The sequence below is a fragment of the Mobula hypostoma genome, chromosome 25 (genome assembly GCF_963921235.1).
Source record: "Mobula hypostoma chromosome 25, sMobHyp1.1, whole genome shotgun sequence".
NCBI lineage: Eukaryota > Metazoa > Chordata > Chondrichthyes > Myliobatiformes > Myliobatidae > Mobula > Mobula hypostoma.
This window is the reverse complement of record NC_086121.1, coordinates 14790402-14816212: the sequence shown is the minus strand read 5'-3', so window position 1 is coordinate 14816212 and position 25811 is coordinate 14790402. Positions and strand designations below refer to the sequence as shown.

The following is a 25811-nucleotide window of genomic DNA, read 5'->3' as shown; positions in this document are numbered from 1 at the left end:
CCGCAGTCCGCCTCCCGTCTTCTGAGTCACCGGAAACATGACTAACCTAAAACATTATTTAAATTGAACAACTAAAATAAAGTTTTTTTCCCCGAACGTGAAAGAGAAGTTACTTCTCGTATTTGCAGTAGCCTCGTATGGTGTGGAGGCGGGATTTAAAGTTTGTCTTTATGAAGTGAAACGAAAAGTCTTCTCGCTTTAAGAAAAGGCGCGAGCGGTGGGCGGGAGGTTCAAACCCGGGCTCAGGCCCGAGACGGGAGGCTCAGGTCGGCCCAGTCCTCGGGTCGTGGCTATGGCTGAGGAAAAGAAGCTTAAGTTGAAGCGAAGGAGAGCTGTCGGCCTCGGCCAGCCACGGAAGCTGAGCCCCAAGCCGCGGCAGGACAGCGAGCAGCCGGCGCCGGAGAGGAAGGAGTAAGTGAGCGGGGCGATCGGATCGGCTTCTTCCGGCCAGTCGCTCACTACAGTAGCTGAACCTTCGGCCCACCACGTCCATGCTGACCACTATACTCTTAATTACTGAACCTTTCCCAATAAAAGAACAACCTCATTTTGTGGAGAAAGCAACAGCACAATTCAGACGGGCCAAACGGCCGTTTTTGTGACATGCCCCATGCGAATCCATGATCCCCCTTTACATCTGGCGGTGTTAATGCTTCCAGTAGTTTTCGTGTTCCTGTCTTTAGAGGGAAATTCTCAAGTTCTGTAGTAAAACTTAATAATCTGGCCCAACTCATATTCACGAGATATGAATAAAAGCTTGAGCAGTAGCTTTCCATATTTTAGCCTTTTATGATTTTACTCCGTATTAACTATAGCTGCCACATCTGCTACTGAATTCTTTTTTCGGGATCACTTATTCAGAAGCCTTTTGGCTTGGCATTCATATTGACACCCATATTATAAGAAAAGACTTGTGATTATATAAAACTTGATACTCAGTCCAACTGTTATGAAATTTAAAAAAATCCGCAGAACCTTGAAATCTGAAATTTAAAAACAGAAAATGTTGGAAACATTGAGCAGGTCAGGCAGTATCTGTGGAAAGGAAACCTAGCTATTTCCTCAGGTCTGAGAAGAAAGGATCAACTTTAATTGTCTTATATATTTACATTTAATTTGCTGTGGTGTGTTATTAGGGTGCGACATGCAATAAAAATAACATTCACTAATTATAAAGAAGTATATAAAAATAAAGACAAACAACAGGAATTCTGCAGATGCTGGAAATTCAAGCAACACACATCAAAGTTGCTGGTAAACGCAGCAGGCCAGGCAGCATCTATAGGAAGAGGCGCAGTCGACGTTTCAGGCCTGAAACGTCAACTGCGCCTCTTCCTATAGATGCTGCCTGGCCTGCTGCGTTTACCAGCAACTTTGATGTGTGTTGCTATAAAAATAAAGAGTATATATTAAAAAATAAAGCTAGGGGTTAAAGAATAGAAATGGAATAAATGTGCGTACATAAATGAATACCAGTATGTATTTACAATGTAGACAACACTTTATAGAGAGGTTTGAAGTATCTACAGTCCAGCGCAATGACAGCTGTAATAAATAGAGGGGGTTGGCAGGAGGTTAACTAGAATTATTGAATGACTACTTGGGGGAAGAAACTTCTAAGATGGTGTGAAGTTTTTGTTTTAATATTCCTATAGCCCTTTCCAGAAGGGAGCTATTGGAAAAGGCCTGCAGAGAGGAGGTGGATGAGCTTGAGGCCTTGTGCCAGGCAAATAGCCTCCTCTTTAATATCAGCAAGAGAAAGGAGATGGTTATCAACTTAAGGAGACCTCACGCCACTCACACCCCGTTTCACATTGGTGGCACTGCAGTGGAAACTGCAAGTAGTTTCAAACTCCTGGAAGTGCACATCGCACACAATCTTTCATGCTCCCAGAACACAACCTACACAGTCAAGAAAGTGCATCAATATTATTACTTCTGAAAAGGCTGAAGAGAGGTGGACTTTGCACATCCATACTCACGTTATCCTGCAGATACGCTGTAGAGTGTATCCTGACAAGCTACATCATTGCCTGTTATGGAAAGTGCACTGCTGCAGACAGGAAGGCTCTGCAAAGTGTCGTCAAAACTAGCCAATGCATCACTGGCACCAGCATACCTGCCATCAAGAGCATGTGTACAGAAAGTTGCTGGAAAAGGGCCAGTAACATGAAGGATCCCACCCACCCTGCTCATGGACTGTTTACCCCACTCCCATCAGGAAGGAGGCTGTGTAGCATCTACACCAGGACTACCAGACTCAAAAACAGTTACTTCCCCCAAGCAGTAAGAATGATCAACACCTCCATTCATAAACTCCACCACTACTTTATAATTTCTGTCAGTCATCTTAGTACAGCCTAGCATCACTTATGTACATAAAATCTATGTATATAAGCTATCTTATGTGTTTACTGTGTATTGTTTTTAAATTATTCTTGTGTTCTTCATCTTTTGTGTTTTTTTGTGCTGCATCAGATCCAGAATAGCAATTATTTTATTCTTCTTTACACTCGTGTACAGGAAATGACATTAAACAATCTTGAATCTTGAAGGCATTTTGAAGGGTGGGTAGTGTCCGCAATGAAATTGTCTTACTGTTCCTTTGTCCTGGACACAGAAGTGTTGCAGTGATGGTAAACTACAGCCCATGACCTTTTATGCTGACCTGATAGTTCACTGTGGTTTTTGTACATCATGAGAGGATGCTCTCTATGATTGCAGGTACCGCTGCACCAGTATGATCTGGGGAAGATGGAATTTTACCACCTGTTGCATGAAATACATCCTCTGCTGAGCGTTTTTGTTAACAAAGGAAATAATGTTTCTCCCACATGAGGTCCTGAGAAATATAATGCCCAGGAGCCTGAATGTAGAAACAATGCATCTGTAGAGTTGTTGATGATGAGAGGAGGCACATTTCTTCTGAAGTCAAAAGTCTGACTTGCTGAGTGTTTTCAGCATTTTCTGCTTTTGTTTCATATACTATATATCGAAGTACGGCATCTGAGTTTTGTACAGATGGAGCTCCAGCTGAATGACTATTCAGTTTGCTTCTTGTCTGGAAACTTAAGATCTGCCGGTCTTCCCCAAGTAATCCTTCATATTTATAAATTCCTGGAACATACAGAGAGGATTTGCTTCAATTTGTCATTCCAAGGACAGGAAATTTGACATTGCTGCATTGCAGTTCCAGTCTCCATTGCAGCGATATAAATAACTTGAATTGCATCCCTTGGGCACCCATTTTTTTTTTGCACTTGGTGGGTTATAAATCCTAGAGAGGAACTTGACCCCAAAGTCTCTGATTCCAAAGGTTGTTTACTTGAGTTAAGATGACAGTGTATTGTGAGAGGCTTGTTAAAGACACTAGACAGATCCAAAGCTGATTCCCATAATAATCTGGGAGGTTGGGAGAGTGGTTGAGGTTCTCATTGCTGCAATTCCTATAAAACTGGTAGAAACATCAGAAAAGTTCCTGATCATGTTCCAGTAACTTCCAACTAGGATGTAGGGTCTATAGAATCAAGCTTAGCAGATACCCCAAACATGAGAAAATCTGCAGATACTGGAAATCCAAGCAACGCACACAAAATGCTAGAGGAACTCAGCAAGCCAGGCAGCATCTATGGAAAAGAGTAAACAGTCAACATTTTGGGAGGACGCCCTTCATCAGGACTCATGAAGGGTCTCAGCCCGAAACGTTGACTGTTTATTGTTTTCCATAGATGCTGCCTGGCTTGGTGAGTTCCTCTAGCATTTTGTCTGTGTTGCTTAGCAGATACCCAATACAGTTGGATATTGCATAAGAGTTCTTGTGTGAATAATGACCACTTGAGCAAGAGGGAGATCGACCTCTGTAAGAGTGTGAGAGAGAGAAAAGGGCGGCACGGTATCGTGGTGAGCATGTTTTACAATACAGGCAACGTAGGTTCAATTCCTGCCACTGCCTGTAAGCAGTTTGTGCATTCTCCCCGTGACTGTGGGTTTCCTCTGGGTGCTCTGGTTTCCTCCCACAGTCCAAAGATGTACCAGTTGGAGGGTTAATTGGTCATTGTAATTTGACCTGTGATTATGCTAGGGTTAAAATTTGGGAATTGCTGAGTGGTGTGGCTGGAAGGGCCCTTTCTGTGCTGTATCTCAATCAAAATATAATAACACTTTCTGAAAAAGAAATGAGAGCAAATTTAAAATAAAACAAGTGTTTAATCCAAGTGACACCTACGGTTAACACTAAGGCTTTTCTTCTCACAGGCTTTCAGCTACTGTTTCCACTTGGCTCGATGACAATGACATAAATGAGACTGACCGCATTTGGGCTCTACTGATGAAATCTATGTTTCCAGACATGAAAGGATCAGATTGGAAGACTATATCAGTGCCAGACTTACCCTTAAGCCCTGAGAAGGTACTGTGAAGGAATGGCATTCAGTTTAATTTCTTAATTCATGTGAGGGTCCCTGATCTTTGATGTTTACTCCAGGTATTCCATATTGCACATTTATGTGGTTGCCAGTTTGGTTTTTGATTCTTATCAGAACCATATGACATTATGCTCACATTTGCATTTTAATTACAACTGTTTTGGGAGGGTGACGAAAGACGTTTCTTGCATAAAGTGGTTATTATTTTTATTGTTTGTTTCTTGTTTCAGCATTGATTGGGCGAAGTGTACAGCTAGGGAAATTCAGTGGTTGGTGAGCTTTGTGTTGACTCCAAGCTTTGTGTTATTCCTCTCAACAGATAGTAAGGCTGTAAACTCAGTTTGGGTTTGAACTCTGAACTGCATACACTAAAATGTCCCCTGCTGAGTTTCCAGTTCTGTACTCAATCAGCTGATGTTGGCCAGGACACCACTTGTGTTTCTGCTGGTGGCCTTAGCACAGTATGCCAAATTTAAAGGTTCTCCTTTTTCATTGCAGTTCGGTAATCCCTACTGGGAAATGTATGCTTCTTGAAGCCAAGGGGGTGGGGTGGGAGGGTGAGATTGTCACTTCAGTTAGGCTGGGAGGGCTTGTTGTGTTTCTGCTACCATTTTGCAGTAAGAGGCCTGTGGGAGAAAATGGGACCTAAATAGATTGATTGCCATTTAAGCGGAGTAAATTACATGCCCTAAATTCAAGAGCTTCATTTTTAGTAAGCCAGAGGATCGCTTCAAAGCTCTACAGTGTTACTACATCTAATCATGAATGGTGGTGGGCAACTAAACCACTAGTTATAAGAGGAGGCTCCACTGGGCCAAGCATGTAAGTGCTAAAGAAAAGGCTGAATCATTCGAAACAAAGAGCCAAAGAATCATACAGCACTGAACAGTCTGTAGCCCACTGAGTCCATGATGACAATCAAGTCTCATTTATACTTTTCCAACAATAATCCCATTTTATTTCCCCTATATTCCATCAACTCTCCTCCCTGCCCCCTACCCTTCCCCGAGCACCTGGGGGAAAGCTGGGAACACCTGAGGAAATGATGATGAACTTTAGGAAGACTAAGCCTGCACTGCTCAGTATTACTATTGATGGTGAGGACGTGGATGTGATGAGGTCCTACAAATACCTGGGGATGCACCTGGGTGACAGACTCGAGTGGACCACCAACACAGAGGCTGTGTACACGAAGGGCAAGAGTTGCCTCTACTTCCTGAGGAGACTGAGGTCTTTTGGAGATGCAGGCCTCTCCTTCACATGTTCTACCAGTCTGTTGTTGCCAGTACAATATTCTATGCGGTGGTGTGCTGGGGCAATGGCATGAACATGGGTAATGCCCACAGGCAAACTGATTAGAAAGGCTGGCTCTCTTACAGGAGTCAAACTGGACACACTGGAGGCTGTGGTAGAATAAAGGACCCTAAGGAAAATCCTTTCAATTCTGGACAGTGTTTCTCACCCTCTGCATGCTATCTTGGCTGAACAGAGGAGCACTTTTAGTAGTAGACTATGACAACTGCGCTGCTCCAAAAAGCGTTATATAAGGTCATTCTTACTTTCAGCCATGAGGGTCTATAATGAGTCAACCCATACCTGGGGAAGTGATGACCACTTCCTGTTAGACTATTTGTGGTAACTTTTTTTTATTCTTTCTACTTCTCTTCTAATGTTTATATCTGTGCACTTGTAATGCTACCGTGACACTAGAATTTCCTTTGGGGTCAATGAAGTATTTGTCAGGCAGCAAAAACCAAGCAACATTCAGGCATGGGTTAGTAAGTGAAGTAACGTTTATGCTGCAGAAATGGTGGGTGATGATCATCTCGAGCAAGAGAGTTTGATTAGCTAAATTTGTGCTCAATGGCATTACTATGAGTAAGTTCCCCACCATCAGTATCCTGGGGGTCACCATTGACTTGAGACTCAGCTAAGCAGCATGTAAATAGAGTGACTTAGAAGAGACGGTTATATTCTAGGTAACTTAGGGTCATGGACTTTCTTCTTGCCATCCTTTTCATTATCAATAAGGCGTAACTCAGGAATGTGATGATATATTTTCCACTTGCCTGGCTGAGTGCAGCTCCAATAACTGAGGAAAACTGATACTAGTCAGGACAAAACTATCTGGTTGACTGGCATTTCATCAACCACTTTAAACACTCATTCCCTCCACTGGTGCTCAGTGGTTGCAGTGTATGTGCAGTTATTTACCCGGAATAATTTTGACATGACCTCTCCTCTCAGGAGGACAAGAGCTACAAACAACTGAAGCTATCCTCCAAACTGCACACTACTGTGACATGGACCTTTAACAGTAAATCCATACCCAACAGGACAACAGAGTACCTTCATGAGAAGAACACCAGTAGTTAAAAAAGGTAGCTCACTACCACCTTGTCTAGGGTAATTGGGGATAGACAATTCTGGACTTGCTAGCAACACCCAGATCCAGATTGATGAATAAAAAGAAATCCACCTGTCGAGTGCCTTTTCTCTATATCTTATAACAAACAATGATTAATCCAGAGTGGATCGATCATATGTGTGCTTATTTTACTCGCTGCAAGGGAAGACTAACACCACACAAGAGCCAATGATAAATTCGAAAGAATAGACAGCCTAGTCACTTCTTTATATACAAGTGTTAGCTACTGAACGTCAGCTCAAGTTCAGGGTGCATTCCATTCGCCTGCTTAATCAGTGTTCGTGGCATTCTTCCAGTAATGCATCTGCTTGTCATTCTGTAGTTTGTCATTACTTTGTCCATTGGTGTAATGCTGTGCGAACACTATTCACAAAGCACTCAGGTACAATACCAATTTGTTACTGTACATTTCCACGCACTCCACCATCCATTCATCCCCAGTTTTGGTCTTTCTTTCCCACAGATTAAAGTTGGAAAGACTGGCTGAATTTCCCCTTCTGAATTCAGTGTGTTGTAGTGCTTGTGTGGTGATCCGTTCCCTCAAACTAGAACTTGTAGTTGGGACCTTCCTGGTGTTGTTAGCTCACTTCTAACTAAATAATTTTCCAAGCTTTTTGGAAAGCTTAATTTTGATATCTATGGTACCAAAAGAAATCATTTAATATGGAAATTGACAAGCAGTATCTGTTGTTCTTTCTGGACTCCTAAGAGGTGATTTTGTGAAATATTTCTTTTCTATGATTTACTCACTGAGTTGCTCTACAAAAATCAACAAAATTTCTATCCTGGCTGGCAGTCTGAAACTAGCTTGCTGCTGGCTCCATCCAAGAGTTGGAATAAATTGAAGGCCAATATTTACCACTGTCTCATTTTATTCATTTTCTCTACTAAACTCAACACTTAATAAAGGAAAATGAAATTTCCCTTCAAAGTATGTTTCGATTAATATAATATGCCTTTCCATTTCAAGTGTTGGGTTAGTCTGTTGGGGTTTGAGCAAAAAAAGGGCTATCAATCATTAAGTTTAGTGGGCTGGATTCTTGATTCTAGTTGCCAATATATCCATCAGTAACAATTCAGCAGTTGTTGTCACAATGAGGAAATAGTATGGCAGACACAGGCTGTTTGCTTTAACCAGTTTCTATTGATGTTTATTAAGGGTAGTACATATCCACCCAGTTCATGCACTTTGCATTTGATTTTGTGGGGCTAGAAATTTGTATCAGGTGACTTTAATTGTTTATAACCATATAACAGTTACAGCACGGAAACAGGCCATCTCGGCCCTTCTAGTCCGTGCCGAACTCTTACTCTCACCTATTCCCACCGACCTGCACTCAGCCCATAACCCTCCATTCCTTTCCTGTCCATATATATATCCAATTTAACTTTAAACGACAACATCGAACCTGCCTCAACCACTTCTGCTGGAAGCTCGTTCCACACAGCTACCACTCTCTGAGTAAAGAAGATCCCCCTCATGTTATCCCTAAACTTTTGCCCTTTAACTCTCAACTCATCTGTTTGAATCTCCCCCACTCTCAGTGGAAAAAGCCTATCCACATCAACTCTATCTATCCCCCTAATAATTTTAAATACCTCTATCAAGTCCCCCCTCAACCTTCTACGCTCCAAAGAATAAAGACCCAACTTGTTCAACCTTTCTCTGTAACTTAGGAGATGAAACCCAGGTAACATTCTAGTAAATCTTCTCTGTACTCTCTCTATTTTGTTGACATCTTTCCTATAATTCAGTGACCAAAACAATACTCCAAATTTGGCCTCACCAATGCCTTGTACAATTTCAACATTACATCCCAACTCCTATACTCAATGCTCTGATTTATAAAGGCCAGCATACCAAAAGCTTTCTTCAGCACCCTATCCACATGAGATTCCACCTTCAGGGAACTATGCACCATTATTCCTAGATCCCTTTGTTCTACTGCATTCTTCCTTGCCCTACCATTGACCATGTATGTCCTATTTTGATTAGTCCTACCAAAATGTAGCACCTCACATTTATTACCATTAAACTCCATCTGCCATCTTTCAGCCCACTCTTCTAACTGGCCTAAATCTCTCTGCAAGCTTTGAAAACCTACTTCATTATCCACAACTCCACCTATCTTAGTATCATCTGCATACTTACTCATCCAATTTACCACCCCATCATCCAGATTATTAATGTATATGACAAATAACATTGGATCCAGTACAAATCCCTGAGGCACAGCACTAGTCACCGGCCTCCAATCTGACAAACAGTTATCCACCACCACTCTCTGGCGTCTGCCATCCAGCCACTGCTGAATCCATTTTACTACTTCAATATTAATACCTAATGATTGAACCTTTCTGACCAACCTTCTGTGTGGAACCTTGTCAAAGGCCTTACTGAAGTCCATATAGACAACATCCACCGCTTTTTCCTAGTAACCTCTTCAAAAAATTCAATAAGATTTGTCAAACATGACCTTCCACGCACAAATCCATGTTGACTGTTTCTAATCAGACCCTGTCTATCCAGATAATTATATATACCATCTCTAAGAATACTTTCCATCAATTTACCCACCACTAACGCCAAACTCACAGGCCGATAATTGCTAGGTTTACTCTTAGAACCCTTTTTAAACAATGGAACAACATGAGCCATACACCAATCCTCCAGCGCGATCCCCGTTTCTAATGACATTTGAAATATTTCTGTCAGAGCCACACTAACTTCCCTGAAGGTCCTAGGGAATATCCTGTCAGGACCTGGAGACTTATCACTTTTATATTCCTTAAAAGCTCCAGTACTTCCTCTTCTTTAATCATCATAGTTTCCATAACTTCCCTACCTGTTTCCCTTATCTTACACAATTCAATATCCTTCTCCTTAGTGAATACTGAAGAAAAGAAATTGTTCAGAATCTCCCCCATCTCTTTTGGCTCCACACATAGCTGTCCACTCTGATTCTCTAAGGGATCAATTTTATCGCTCACTATCCTTTTGCTATTAATATAACGGGAGAAACCCTTTGGATTTATTTTCACCTTACTTGCCAAAGCAACCTCATATCTTCTTTTAGCTTTTCTAATTTCTTTCTTAAGATTCTTTTTACATTCTTTATATTCCTCGAGCACCTCATTTACTTCATGTTGCCTATATTCATTGTAGATATCTCTCTTTTTCTGAACCAAGTTTCCAATATCCCTTGAAAACCATGGCTTTCTCAAACTTTTAACCTTTCCTTTCAACCTAACAGGAACATAAAGATTCTGTACTCTCAAATTTTCACTTTTAAATGACCTTCATTTCTCTATTACATTCTTCCTATAAAACAAATTGTCCCAATCCACTCTCTCTAAATCCTTTCGCATCTCCTCAAAGTTAGCCTTTCTCCAATCAAAAATCTCAACCCTGGGTCCAGGCCTATCCTTCTCCATAATTATATTGAAACTAATAGCATTGTGATCACTGGACCCGAAGTGCTCCCCAACACAAACCTCCATCACCCGACCTATCTCATTCCCTAACAGGAGATCCAACACTGCCCATTCTCTAGTTGGTACCTCTATGTATTGCTGCAAAAAACTATCCTGCACTCATTTTACAAACTACAAACCATCCAGCCCTTTTACAGTATGGGCTTCCCAGTCTATGTGTGGAAAATTAACATCTCCCACAATCACAACCTTGTGCTTACCACAAATATCTGCTATCTCCTTACAAATTTGCTCCTCCAATTCTCGCTCCCCATTTGGTGGTCTATAATACACCCCCATAAGTGTTACTACACCTTTCCCATTCTTCAGTTCCACCCAAATAGCCTCCCTAGACAAGCCCTCTAATCTATCCTGCCAGAGCACTGCTGTAATATTTTCTCTGACAAGCAATGCAACACCTCCTCCTCTTGTCCCTCCGATTCTATCACACCTGAAGCAATTAAATCCAGGAATGTTTAGTTGCCAATCACACCCCTCCTGTAACCATGTTTCACTAATAGCTACCACATCATACTTCCAGGTATCAATCCATGCTTTAAGCTCATCCACCTTTCTTATAATGCTCCTAGCATTAAAATAAACGCATTTAAGAAATTTTCCAACTCTTACTCTCTGTTTATCACTAATGGTGCAAACAACTTTACTATTTTCTATTTCTTCCTTCTTCCCTACATCTGTTCCTACACTGTGGTTCCCCTCCCCCCTCGTATCTAGTTTAAATCCACTGGATTTTTTTGTTATATAACTTTGAAGCTGCTCATTTGTACAGGTTCTAGGAAGCAGCTAATACATTGTATATGCAACACACAGGAATTACGTCAGTCTTCTTATATTATCCCTAGCTGAAAATGTATCATGTTTTTCAGATTAAGAAACATTTTGGGTAACTTTTGGGAACCCATGACAGCCCCTCACAGCTGCAATACTCTTTATAGGCCACATGGCCACTGTTTACTTAGTTGTACTGTGATACATGGACGTTTGAGACTTTCACAGTAAAGGATGCAGATGGCTTCTGTGACCTCTGATGAGGTGTAAGTCATTACCTCTACCCTGAGTTATTTCAAGGTGATCTCGCCAAATGTGATGCATGACATGGCAGGATACCCAGGGGGAGGGGAAGTTGGGATTATTCCTGGAAACCTCACTTCAGGAGCTGCACTGCTTGAGAGTTAGTAGAAATAGACTTTCAACAAAACTCATTTCTCATAAAGAAAGAACTGGCAGCCACTGTCCTAGCTCCATTTCTACAAAGGAACAATGTATCTGAAGCTGTGTAAATGTGTCTTTCTGCCTGGAGAAATGATGGTCACACTGAACTTCTCAGCTTCTAGACTGTTTCAGGTGGTGGTGACTGATTTTGTCCTATTATCCAATCCACCATTTTACCTTGGAAGCCAGAGTTGCCCCCTCCTTACAGAAAAGGAGTTTTCTTTCACCCTTCTTTAAAGAGGACCCACTAAGCAGATAGTGTATGTGGGCTTTTGAGGTTTGTCATCTTCCTATAAGATCAGGGAGCATCAGACTGCATAAAGGATGCTTTGGGCTCTTATACGTACCCAAGTCTCCCTGATTTACTCTCCTCGTTCACCAAAGATCCCTCCTACCCAGGTCATGTCATCTTTTCGCAGCTACCATTGGGCAGGACGCACAGAAACCTGAAGTCCCACACCACCAGGTTCAAGAACAGCTACTTCCCTTCCACCATTTGGTTCTTGAATCATCAACAAAATCCTCACCATTGCAGTTTAGTAGCTTTATGACCACACAGATTAATTTGCACTAAAATGGACTTAGTCTTGTTTTTGTTCTTATTGTGTTCTTTTTCTTGTCAAGATTGTATAATTTATGTTTTCCTTGTGAATAGTGTTAGGTGCTTGTGATACTGCTGCAAATACATTTTTCATTCCACCTGTGCGTATATGTACTAGTGCATATGATGATGACATTGACTTTGACTTTAAACATATGCACAACAGGTTTATAAGCATGAGAAGAATTTTCTTAATGTAATTTAGTCTTGAGTAGTCCATACTGCCATCCATATTTCAAGAATCATGTTGGGGGCCCTTTTTCCGCAGCTCAGTTCTCTTGGCAACCACAGGTCCTGTTAAACACTGCCAAAGGCTCCTCAAGTTGAAATTCTGGTTTCTACCAAACTGCAGCTAAACAGAAGTAGAATGGATCCTTTGTCTATCATTTCCTGCACAGGCCACAACCTCGTGATTGTGAGGGCTCAGCCCAGTTCCTGAAAGCCTGCAGAAGCAGATGAAGGACGAAACAGAGAAGCAACACATAGCAAGTGGAGGCCCTCTCTGGAGGTTCTTTTGCAGATCCTGATGGTTGTACCAATGAGATCAATTGTGCAAAAACCAAGCCTTAACACTCCTTTAGTCAAAATCTGTGGCTCTCCCTAGGAGTCATCCACCTCTGGGCTGACCGTACTGGAGGGGAAGCAAGTCATCCTCAAACCCAGTAAAAATCAGAAAATGTAGGAACAGAATTATGCCATTTGGCCCATCATCTGCTCTACCTTTTGACCATGCCTGATTTATTTTCCCTATCAACCCAGTTCTCCTGGCTTCACCCCGCAAAGGCATTCTCTACAGTAGCAGAACCATTGTTTTTCAAATGTCTTTGTATGGAATGCCTAGCCTTATGCTTCTGTACCTGTGGCAATAGATTAAACTGAATATTTGGACTGGTGAATGTAGAGCCAATTGAGCAGTTGCTTTTTCCAGCAACTAATAAGTTGTTTTTCATCACTCTCCTGCCTTGTCCCATTTGGCCAGTGGAAAGTCTTTGAGAGATCAGGGATGACACAATCGCCTCTAACTTGCTCTTGTAACCACAATATTTGTTTAGCTGGTCGAGTTAAGTTTCTGGTAACCAGCAGGGATTAATATCAAATTCAGGATATGTGCAAACTATGAATATTCAAGCCTTTACTCTGTGTGTTTTATTTGATAAATCAGCACACATCTGTTTAAAAAAAATGACATTAAAAACATTGAAGCTGTTCTGTTAGAGCAGCAGAAGTTTCCTACGGTTAGCCAATGTACTTGTTTTTCCTTAACTTGTAAGAGCAGTTCAGTGGTAAAGCAATATAACTCCACATCCCATCTTGTTTCCTGTCAGGGTGCCCATACCAGTGGAGTGAATGTGTGCCAATCTTCAGCACCTTTGGCAGGTGGGAGTGCATCATAGATGAAACCAATGTTCCTAAGGCTAACTATCCGGGTGATTTTTTTAAAATGTGAGTTGCAGGAGCCAGTGAGTTTCTCACAACCAGCTGTGAGAGGGAGTGAAGTATTACATGAGGAAGGGGTATAACTCTTATAGTAGAAGGAATGTAATAGATATGGGCTTGTTTGGAGATACATGTTGGGTATTTCCCCCCCTCCACCCTACGTTGACTTCTTTTCCATTGATACATTTTACAGACATTTAACTGTGTTTAACATTCTTTAATGGCAGATTCCCAAATGTGTTGAATCCATTGCCACTGAAGCCATTTCAGTGGGTGATGAGAGTTTTATGTGGACACCGTTTCCCCCTGCAGTGGCTCTGGAAAAAAGAAGCAGATCTGATTCACTCTTCAGTCATCGGGACATTGCTGCCAACAAGGGAGAATGGACGAATTCCACCGAGCTGTGTATAGACAGATCTCAACCTCCTCTTTCAGAAACAGCGCAAGACAAAGGTGTAGAGGCAGCAAAGCATCTCAATTTTACAAAGAAGAATCATAACATACAGTCAAAGAACTACCTGGAAAATGTAAAGGCCATTGAAGCTGATCCAGTGAGATTCTCTGCAGAGCAAGCTGGGAGGAAACAGGACGTTTACCCAGTGGATGTGGGACATCAAGCAGACAATGCTCCTCCTAGTCCTGCCATGTCTCTTCAGAAAATTAATCCAGAACCAGTGCAGCCGACACCATTCACTGTGAGGCCCAGTAAAGGAAAGACGAAGCAACACAAAATGCCTGTAGGAGGGACAGTAGTTGGAGAAGAGGAGGATGATATTATCATCACTGGGGAATGGCAAGACCATTCTTTCCCTGAGAATAGGCTTTGTGCCACTAACATGATGAATCACAAAGATGCTGTCACTATAGGGAGGTCTGATGGGCATGTAGAAGGAGGATTGGACCTGGAGAGCTGTCCCATGTGTCTTCTTCAGTTTCCTGCAGGGTAAGTGTAACTTGTTCGTGGATTTGATTATCTCTGATTTTTCTTTATCTGGTCCATTTTCAGCAACTTTTTACTATCTCTTGGCTTTCATTTTTCTCATCGCCATGGAATGTAATATTTTTATAATTCCTGTCAGATGTTCCCTCGAGCACACACTTGCTAATTTACATGGCAAATTATCTTAAATTCAGGGATTTAAGAGAATCCATGTTAAACGTAGTTAAAGACGTTTATCTTTGGCTAATGTGATCCCTTCACAATGGCCACCACTCAGAGAAGACCCCAAGTACTTGGGAGTCAGAAGTGGGTCATTTTTATGCTGTTTGGCAAGTACAAAAAAAAAGATTCAATTTTGTTTAATAGCTCATGTATTTTCCTTTTCTCACTTGTATTTAAACTGTGAATACATTTAAAATATAATGGAATTATTGGTGTTTTTACAACTGTCTAAAAATGAGTACATATTTGTTGTTTTCTGTGGAAATGAATACAACTGTTAGCTGATACATTGCACTTGCTGAGTATTGATGACTGATGGGAAATTTCTCTACAGTATCTCTGGGCTGGGAAGATTCCAGTGCATGGCAGGGTTTATCATGAGGGGCAGAAGAGAATAGTTTCTGTGGGGAGGGATGAAGTTACAGATATGGGTGTTTTATAAAGTATTATTTCCAAGCCCTCCCTGGTTCCTTCTTCAATGTCATTTGCACCAGGCACTCTGGGAACTCTGCAGATTTGCCAGAGTTACTCAGGACACAATGAATCTGAAACCGGTTTAATATCAGTGGCATACCGTATGTTGTAAAATTTGTTGTTTTGCAGCACCAGTACATTGCAATACATAATAATAATAATAATAATAAAAAAACATAAATTACGTCTCCACCAAGAGAGGCTCTAACCATTATCCCTTGATATTCAGTGGCATCACCATCACTGAATCCCCTTCTGTCAACATCGTGGGCGTTACCATTGACAGGAAACCGAACTGGTCTAGTCATCTAAACACAGTGGCTACCAGAGCAGGTCAAAAGTTAGGAATCCTGCGGTGTGTAGCTCACCACCTGACTCCCCAAAGCCTGTCCACCAACTACAAGGCTGAGGTCAGGAGTGTAACGGAATACTCACCACTCGCCTGGATGAGTGCAGCTCCCTCAACACTGAAGAAGCTTGACACCATCCAGTACAAGGCAGCCCACTTGATTGGTACCCCTTCCACAAGCATCCAGTCCCTCCACCATCGACGATCAGTTGTAGTAGTGTATACTATCTACAAGATGCATTGCAACAATGCACCAAAGTTCCTAAGGCCCACGACCACTACCATCTAGAAGGACAAGAACGGCAGATACATGGGAACACCACTACTTGGAAATCCCCCTCCAAGTCACCATCCTGACTTGGAAATATATCGCCATTCCTTCTTTGTCGCTGGGTCAAAATCATGAAATTCGCTCTATAGCAGCACTGCAGGTGTACCTACACCTCAGGGACTGCAGCAGTTCAAGAAGGCAGCTCATCACCACCTTCTCAAGGGCAACTAGGGATGGGCAATAAATGCTGGCTCAGCTGGCATTGCCCACATTCCATAGATGAATAAATAAAAAATATTAAAAAGTAAGTATATCTGTTAAATAAGTAGTGTAAAAAGAGAGCAAAATAAGAAAAATAGGGAGGTAGTGTCCGTGGGTTCATTGCCCACTCAGAGAGGAAGAAGCTGCTCTTGAAACAATGTGTGTCTTCAGGTTCCTGTAATGGAAGCAATGAGAAGAGGGCATGTCCTCAGTGATAGTGGTCCTTAATGGATGCCGCTTTTTGAGGCATCGCCGCAAAATCATCGCCTTATTCAATGAATGAAACAATTGCTGCTGCTGAGCCCTCAGGATCAGCTGAATACTGCTTCAAGATATAGGTGTGATCATTTACTGGTTCAAAGTAGGCTGCGGTTCTTACCTAGACTGCTACATCATAACTCAGCAACATACGACATTTTAATTTCTGTTTATATAAAATACTTTTCTGGTGTCCCCAGAGCACGAATACAAATTTACACTCTTGTGGTTGAGAAAGATCTCGGACTTTTGTAGGGTAATTCTCTGTAACCTCTGCCATCTCCGGCGGGATCCCACCACCAAACATATCTTTCCTCCTTCCCACTTTCTGGTTTCTGCAAGGATCGCTCACTATGTGACTCCCTTGTCCATTTGTTCTTCCCCACTGATCCCCCTCCTGGCATTTACCCTTGCAAGCAGAACAAGTGCTATACCTGCCCCTACACCTCCTCCCTCACTAACATTCAGTCCTTCCAGGTGAGGCGACACTTTAGTTGTGAGTCTGTTGGGGTCATCTGCTGTACCGGGTTCTCCCAGCATGGCCTCCTGTATATCGGCAAGACCTGATGCAGATTGGGAGACCACTTCGCTGAGCGCCTATGCTCCATCCACCAGAAAAAGCAGGATCTACCAGTGGCCACCCTGTTCCAATGTGTCAGTCTATGGCCTCTATCGTCGTGACAAGGCCATGCTCAGGTTGTAAGAGCAGCGCCTTAATAAGTCTGTGTAGCCTCCAACCTCATGGCATGAACATTAATTTCTTGAACTTCCAGTAGTGCCACCTCCACTTACCTTTTTTCCCAGTCCTGATGAAGGTTCTCGGCCCGAAATGTCAGCTGTACACTTTTGCATAAATGCTACCTGGTCTGCTGAGTTCCTCAAAGCGTTTTGTGTGTGTGTTGCTAGGGTTTTTGTACTTGGCTAATCCTGTTGTTATATGGGGTGATGTTGCTACAGTATTTCCAGGAAGGGCAGAGGAATTATCCAGGATTCCTACAACCCATCAGTGTTACAGGGGAGTTTCCTGCAGTCACACTGTTCAGCTTCACATTGGGAGCACCATTTGGGTGAGCTTGAGGAATTAGGTCTTTGTTGAATTAGGTCCTGCATCTCCACCATTCTGATGTAGACTTGTGATTCACTAAAATTTATAAACCTTTTATGCAGTTCCCCTCCTGTGTTATGAGAACATAACCTCCTCCACTGTTAAATCTGCAGAAAGTTCCATAGATTTATATAATCTGAGGAATTTGCTTTGCCTTGGAGTGAAAAACTAAAGGTGTTGCTTTCTTGTTTGTACAGGACCAACCAGATGTTAAAGTGGGTCTGCTTTTGTGTTTGAACAAGATTATCTCTCAAGCATTCCCTTATTTTTCTCATGTCAAATGATGAAGTTAACAATTTTCGCGATACATGCCAGTGATAATAAACCTGATTCTGATTCTGAATGAAATGGATTCAAAATACTAAAATGTTGCACTATTTGGTTTGTATCACGGCACAAAGAAATGGAGCTTAATACCTGCTAGGGATATATTTCTAATTTGCTATTGATGTAGGTTTCCAAGCGTTAACTACTGTATGGACAAAATCTAAAATGGCTGGCACTGCATCAGACTCCAGCTCCTCACAATGTTGTTGAATCATGCAATCTCAGGGCTCCTAGGGATGAGCAACCTTGTGGAGCTATCTGGTGCTTGTATCAGGGTGTTTCATATGGCCGTAGTACAGTACAGGAGAGCACAAGCCCAGAGCTAAAGCAGAGAACAGATTTTGGAAAGGAAATAGATCAAGAGAAACTGTAAAGATGTCATGAATGGGGGTGAGTTTATGGGCTGTAACAATTGTGTTTGAAGCCAGTGCTCAAATTGTGAATTTATTGGAATTGAAGTGTTTTGTGAATTGTTTCTGTACTTGGGACTCTGCTTACATCATTTACCATAGTGATGCTTTGTTTTTATCCAAACCCTACCACTTTGTGCCCTAAAGATCCAGTATCAGCCACTTTAGACAATTATCAAAAGTTGGTTAAACCTAACATATCTACTTCAGTTGCAATATGTGTGTGACAAAGTGTTCAGTATATTCATAAATGTGAAGTGTCAACTTTGTACAGACTGCTCCTGGACATTGGCAAGATGCATAAATTCCCTCCCCAAATAGAGAAAAAAGAGGCAAGAATCTTTTATTGTGTGCAGTTTTTGTCACCACATTATAGGAAGGATATTATTAAGGTGGAAAGAGTGCAGAGAAGGTTTACAAGGATGTTGCCGGGACTTGAGAAACTCAGTTACAGAGAAAGGTTGAATAGGTTAGGACTTTATTCCCTGGAACGTAGAAGAATGAGGGGAGATTTGATAGAGGTATATAAAATTATGATGGCTATAGATAGAGTGAATGCAAGCAGGCTTTTTCCACTGAGGCAAGGGGAGAAAAAAACTAGAGGACATGGGTTAAGGGTGAAGGGGGAAAAGTTTAAAGGGAACATTGGGGGGGGGCTTCTTCACACAGAGTGGTGGGAGTGTGGAATGAGCTGCCAGATGAAGTGGTAAATGTGGGCTCACTTCTAACATTTAAGAAAAACTTGAACAGGTACATGGATGAGAGGTGTATGGAGGGATATGGTCCAGGTGCAGGTCAGTGGGATTAGGCAGAAAAATGGTTCGGCACAGCCAAGAAGGGCCAAAAGGCCTCTTTCTGTGCTGTAATGTTCTATGGTTCTGTGGTTCTAGTCATAGTCATAGTCATACTTTATTGACCCTGGGGGAAATTGGTTTTTGTTACAGTTGCACCATAAATAATAAATAGTAATAAAACCATAAATAGTTAAATAGTAATATGTAAATTATGCCAGGAAATAAGTCCAGGACCATCCTATTGGCTCAGGGTGTCTGACTCGCCAAGGGAGGGGTTGTAAAGTTTGATGGCCACAGGCAGGAATGACTTCCTATGACGCTGTGTTGCATCTCGGTGGAATGAGTCTCTGGCCGAATGTACTCCTGTCCCCAACCAGTACTTTATGTAGTGGATGGGAGACATTGTCCAAGATGGCATGCAACTTGGACAGCATCCTCTTTTCAGACACCACTGTCAGAGAGTCCAGTTCCATCCCTACAACATCACTGGCCTTACGAATGAATTTGTTGATTCTGTTGGTTGATTGATTGATTCTATGAAACATAATATCTCTGGAGGATTATCTTGCACTAATTTGACTTAGAAAACATAGAAAACCTACAGCACACTACAGGCCCTTCAGCCCACAAAGCTGTGCCGAACATGTCCTTACCTGAGAAATTACCTAGGGTTACCCATAGCCCTCTATTTTTCTGAGCTCCATATACCTGTCCAAGAGTCTCTTAAAAACACAAAACTTTGCTGTTAAAAAGGATTATTGATGATCATGACTACAGTCAGGTCAAAAGAGTAGGTGCCAGTAACAAATTGTGCACTTGCCCTATCACTTGCTTCAGTAGACTGAATTGCTCTACACTCCAGTTTTAACCTCTGGTGGAGTGCTTTTAAATATTCGCCACTTAATGGATGTGCAGTGGATGTAGAGTTTGCACTTTCAGGAGAGGATCAGATTGTTTTATTGTAGCTCATCTCCAACCCCATTGCTCAATTCTAAACAGTGTATGTGAGTCTCCTGTACCTTTAAGGCCAGAGAAGCAAGACAAAATCTGTAGAGCTGGAAATCCAAGCAACACACACAAAATGCAGGAGGAACTCAGCAGGCCAGGCAGCATCTATGGAAAAGAGTATAGTCGAAGGGTCTCGGCCCAAAATGTCGACTGTACTTTTTTCCATTGATGCTACCTGGCTTGCTGAGTTCCTCCAGCATTTTTTGTGTGTTGCAAGTAATTCAGAAGGTCCATTTTGGATCTGATAAGGACAGCTGGGAAAGTAGCCAACATGATGTAGTTAGGTTCAAAATTCAGATTGACAAGGAGAGCATTGCTCCACATCTGAAAGCAAGATTAAAGTAAGGCAAGTTTCAATAATTTGGGATTATGATGGAACCTGACAACACCATGCAATATTCTGCAGTCTAATGGATTAGAAGAAATCTAATGAACAAGAATGCAAAAAGAGTACAAGCTATTTGGTAGTAAAGAATAGAAATGAGTTCTGAGCTTAAGATCATGATTACCATGCTTTTGCACTACTAATCTTGTAATTTTAAAATAATTAATCATGAGTAAATCGCAGATTTGAAGGCACTAAACAATTTTGTGGTCAGCACCTTGCAATAAATATTTCAATTGTTAATTGACCAATTGCTGACTCATTGTACAAAAGCATACAGCTGTAGAAAGTGTGTCTTGTAAGTCTCGCAATGAGTTATAAAAGCAGAAGTTGACTTTCATGCTGACTGGTAATGAAAACAGACACATGAGAGTATCAGTTTGAAATTATTGAAGTAATGACTTGAGAGCACAGAGGAAGTTTCTATACGTGAGCTGAAAAGAATGATTTGCCACATGGAATGGATGAGGCAGAGTCAGTTTCCTCCCTTAAGGGAAGAATAATTTAAATGTAGAACTAAGGACAGAGCTGCCCGGCGAGGTTGCTGTTGGATTACTCCAGCGTAGATACAGTGTAATCACAATGTGGAGAATCTATGGTGCTACCACCACTCCAGGGACAAATTGAGATCAACTTCAGCACTAGGCACTTGATTGTTTCTTCATGTGCAACGGGCATTTGAAGTTGGATTTAGCAAAGGGAATTAGTACAATGATAGGTTTTCCAGTAATCAATTCTGATAGGAAATGAACGGAGCTGTGTGAAGAGTAATTTTAAGGTGAAAACTGAAGAAGCTGGATAGATGTTTAGCGTAGATATGGAATTCTGAATTCTGAAGTGCATTTTTTTCATGAGCTTGGCTGATATTTAAAGTGGGTGTTTGAAAAGGAAGAGCTGGAAAGTCTGTGGGGATTAATGGGATCACGCTATTGGAGTGCTGACATGGCATAATGGCCTGAATGACTTTGCTGTGTGATTCAACATGTGGTCATCGTTGCACATTGGATTGCCATCTTCATGGTGTTTAGGAGCCAAATCACCGTTTATATACCTTGAGAGGCCGAGTACCAGCGGTGAGGTCATTCCTTTCCTTGCATTACTCACTCTCTTGTTCATTTATCATTTTCAATGTTTCTCAGCTGTTTCCTATTCTCAGGGTTTGAACAATTATTCTAGTTGAGGAATAATAATAAAATCTGGGGGGAAAGATGGCACAAAGACAAGGAATTTATGCATAGCTTGTAAAATTATATAGCCTTGTACAGCAATATAAACAAATGATTGTTCTCATGTAACAAGCAGTGAAATAGTTCCCTATATCCCTGCAGTTGCATGTGGTGTAGTACCACAGGGGAGGGCAGAGATAGGGCAGATTCTGCATTAACTAATTCCAATCAGAAAGTTGAAATGGGTATGAAGTTATACTCTCCATTAAGTCCAATGAAATCAATGAATGCAGAATTGAAGGAGCTCACTTTCCATGCAAATGAGAGCAGCTGAACTTCATACTTCAGTGCTAAATGTGTTTAACAAATTTGAACAACCCAGGTTCTCCTATTTCTTTTCACTGTGGCCTTGATATGAGAGATTGATTTGATTGTTGTTCTTGCACTAAGTGTGACCCTTCTGTTGTAGTGAATAAATTGCACAGTGGCTCAGAGCAGCTCACACATGGTGCTCCTGTGTGCCTGCTGACCTTGTCCTCTTGAGTGGTAGAGGTAGAGTTTGGACAATTGTATCAATGGTGCCTTGGCAAGGTGATTTAGTGTATCTCATAAACGGTGGAGGAAGGAGTGAATATACTGCTTTTGGTATTGGTTTATTCTTGTCATACGTACCAAAATACAGTGAAAAGTAAATTTATCATTGAAAAACATGTATGTCACCATACACTACCCTGAGATTCATTTTCTTGTGGGCATTCACACTAAGTATAAAGAAACGTGTAGGCACGTGGCCAAGTGGTTAAGGCATTGGACTAGCTACCTGAAGGTCGTGAGTTCGAGCCCCAGCCGAGGGGACGTGTTGTGTCCTTGAGCAAGGCACTTAATCACACATTGCTCTGCAACGACACTGGTGCCAAGGTGTATGGGTCCTAATGCCCTTCCCTTGGACAACATTGGTGTCATGGAGAGGGGAGACTTGCAGCATGGGCAACTGTTGGTCTTCCATACAACCTTGCCCAGACCTGCGCCCTGGAGAGTGAAGATTTTCCAGGCACAGATCCATGGTCTCGCAAGACTAATGGATGCCTATATATAAAGAAACACAATAGAATCAATGAAAAACTGCACACAAGACAGGCAAACCACCATTGTGCAAAAGACAACAAACTATGAAAACACAAAATGGACAAAATAAAGAATAAATAAATAAGCAATAAATATTGAGAACATGAAATGAAGAGTCCTTGAAAGTAAGTCCATAGCCTGAGGGAATAGTTCAGTGTTGGGGTGATTGAAATTATCACCTTTGGTTCAAGAGCCTGAGGGGCGATAACTGTTCCAGAACCTGTTGGTTTGTGGCTTGTCTTTCATATTGTTTATACAAATTAAATCACTACACAGTGCATTGAGCCAGAATAAAGTAAAACAATAACAATGCAGAATGAAGTGTAAAAGCTACCAAAAAAGTGCAGTGCAGGTAAACGATAAAGTGCAAGATTGTAATGAGGTAGATTGTGAAGCCAAGAGACCACCTTATCATACAAGAGGATCTAGTCGTATAAACTGCTTTCAGTTAAGCAGGTTCTTTAGTCCTGGTTTTAAGTAGAGAGTCCATTACCCTCTTGTGCTTTGAATGGTGGAGAATCAGAACACACGTCATTTGTGGAATCCTCCTCCCCTGACTGGTGGGCTTTCTGGTGAATAACTTCCTGTCCCAATCAAAATGCTGACATTGGAGTTTCAGTGGCAGCAAAGCTGTGATTCAGTTGAATAGTGATATTTACACTATTGGTGGAGAAAGTATTAAACTCAAGTTAAAATGTTGCTCAAGGCTTGCTATCTGCTGGCACAGACTGCTTTACTCCCTGAGGATGCAATTGAACTGAATGTTATGCAATCAACAGCAAACATTGCAACTTATGTTGTGAAGATGGAGGGAAGGTCATTAGTGAGAGTTGAAGGTGGTGATGTTTGGAAACCAATCTAGAGAGCAGTCCTTATCAAAATTGCACGGCCTCCAATCAGCTGCCATTTAGATTCCTGATTTTGTTCTGGCATTCACTAAGATCATGGTTAATTTTATATGTAGTGTCCGAGTATCTATTTACTGGACCTAGAATATACTCTCCAACTGTCCACACAGATGTGAATCCCTGTGCATGGAAGTACTGTTACAGCTGCTACTGTTTTCTGATTTAGTTGGTGGGCTGCCATACTAAACTCTAAATGCCAAATGCCACAAACGGAAACACTGCTGGCAGCTTATAGCACCTTGAGCTGCTAGGTTGATTCTGAAACCATTGCAGTTAACATGATGTGACTGTGTGTGAAAAATATTAATTCCTTTCTATAAAAAACAAGCTGTCCATTGGTACTATGGACAGGAGAGTTCTGTAACAGACTAGGTTGGTGAGATGAAGTTCTCACTATTGGCTTATTCTTCACCCTCTACAGACCACGTTTGGCAACCGTGTGCTTCAGGATTCAGTTGGTGGTGGCACTACAGAGCCATTCCTGGTGAGAGATAATGAAAAAAAAGCAATCAATGATTTGCTGCCTCTAGTCTTGTTTCACCTTGTGTCCAGCACAAGAGTGCTGGTTCAACAGTGGAAGAGTTTCTTTCTCTTCTGTTTCCACCTGCCAAAGTCCTGTTTCTCTCCAGTGACAAGCACATTTTTGGTACTTGCATGTTGGTCCTGTAGCGATTTGGTGTTGGCTAAAGTCCCTGCTGTGACAGAGCAGAAGGTGCTGTGAGGTTTATTTACTGAGGTACATGCAGATCCTGTATCACCATGTTCATTCTTGACCTGCTGCTTAGAATGCAGGAGGGGGTTATGGTCTTACCTATGACCCATCCCTTCAACTTTAGAGGAAGTAACAGTCACTGTAGTGTATGTGTTGATCTGTGCCAAGGTCTCTGAGCGGAGCTTGATACATCTGCTCTGGACAGTTACATAGAACATAGAATAGTACAGCACAAGAATAGACCCTTGAATGCTGTGTCAAACTAATTAAATTAATAATCAAATGGCTGACTAAACTAATGTACAGATCTGATGTGAGTGAAGGTGGGAGGATGTAAATGGCATGAAATTTTCTTTTGTATATTTGACTGGATATCATGACATTTCCAAGTTCCTGAGTTAATAGTAAGACTTCCCTATTCCCCTATTTTCACTCCTCAATCCTATCCTTCCCCAATGTTCTTTCAAATATACCACTGTGTAGCTGCTACTGGTGGTCCACCACGTACTTGCAACATGAGATTATCATGGAGAAAGCTGGAAAGTGTTCCTGAATTTACTGACTGATTTTACTCCTAATTCCTGATACATTCAGAATTAGCATTGTACACCTTGAAACAGTGACAGGTACAATAAATATGAAGAAAACTTTTTAATTTTAAACTTGAGTGTTTTAGTAAATAAACAGCTCCACATATTCGTTCATTCCCCCTCCCCCCCACCTTTCTGTCCCTCTTTCACGTTCAACTTCAATTGCATATTGCTTTTTAATCTGGTTAACAGCAGAAACATAGTCTTCTCTCTCCAGTACTGCTGCTGAGAGTTCTGATCAGTACGCATTTCCTTCTAATACTACATCTGGCAAACCACTAATCTTAAATGTTCGTTTTCCAGTTGTTCTCTCTAATTTTTTACAAATTTTCTCCCTTCACTCCCAGTATTTTACACTTAACATTAGCTATCATTACTTGATTTTATCATATTTCTGCTTTTTTTGTCAGATTTTCGCAGACTCTACTTTCGGTGGATTACTTTGAATTGCAATGACTGTTGTGCAGTTAAAAACAGCAACTAATTTACCTGAAGCAGGATCTCCCTGACAATAGTGATATTTTATCGCTGAATTTGTTGTCAGTTGCAGTTGGAAAGTCAGGGTGAACCTTCTTGGAACCTAGAGGGCAAGATGAATGAGGGGTGGCTTGGAGGGTGAAGCTGATGGTGAGAGAAAACAAAGGAGTAGGAATGGCCTGAGGATTCCATTGATTTGATCCTGGTGATCTGATACGAAACATACCCATGTGGTTGACAGTGGGGAAGTGACCTTTACACAGGCTGGACTAGTGGGCAAACATATGGCACATGGAATTCACCATGGAGAAGTAAGAGATTATGGATACAAGGAGGGAAAACGAGCCAAGTGAAATCACAATAAATGAGAGGATAATGCAAATGGCAGAGGGATGCTGGAGTGCCCATCACTGATCTATGCTGGTTAAATTC

General features: G+C 41.6%; 1 protein-coding gene across 1 annotated transcript; it reads left to right on the top strand.

Moving 5' to 3' along the window:
- Positions 1-24088, top strand: LOC134337667 (uncharacterized). Its single transcript, XM_063032857.1, has 4 exons — positions 1-411; positions 4255-4408; positions 13825-14540; positions 24022-24088. The coding sequence occupies exons 1-4, from the start codon at positions 293-295 to the stop codon at positions 24086-24088; spliced, it is 1056 nt and encodes a 351-aa protein (XP_062888927.1). The 5' UTR covers positions 1-292.
- The last annotated feature ends 1723 nt before the right edge of the window (positions 24089-25811 follow it).

Bases quoted from the DNA above. Each gene is read 5' to 3' on its own strand.
- LOC134337667 (XM_063032857.1), top strand. From the start codon at position 293: ATGGCTGAGGAAAAGAAGCTTAAGTTGAAGCGAAGGAGAGCTGTCGGC. The intron at 4,409-13,824 runs GTACTGTGAAGG...CTTTAATGGCAG, and splicing joins TACCCTTAAGCCCTGAGAAG to ATTCCCAAATGTGTTGAATC. The intron at 14,541-24,021 runs GTAAGTGTAACT...CACCCTCTACAG, and splicing joins CTTCTTCAGTTTCCTGCAGG to ACCACGTTTGGCAACCGTGT.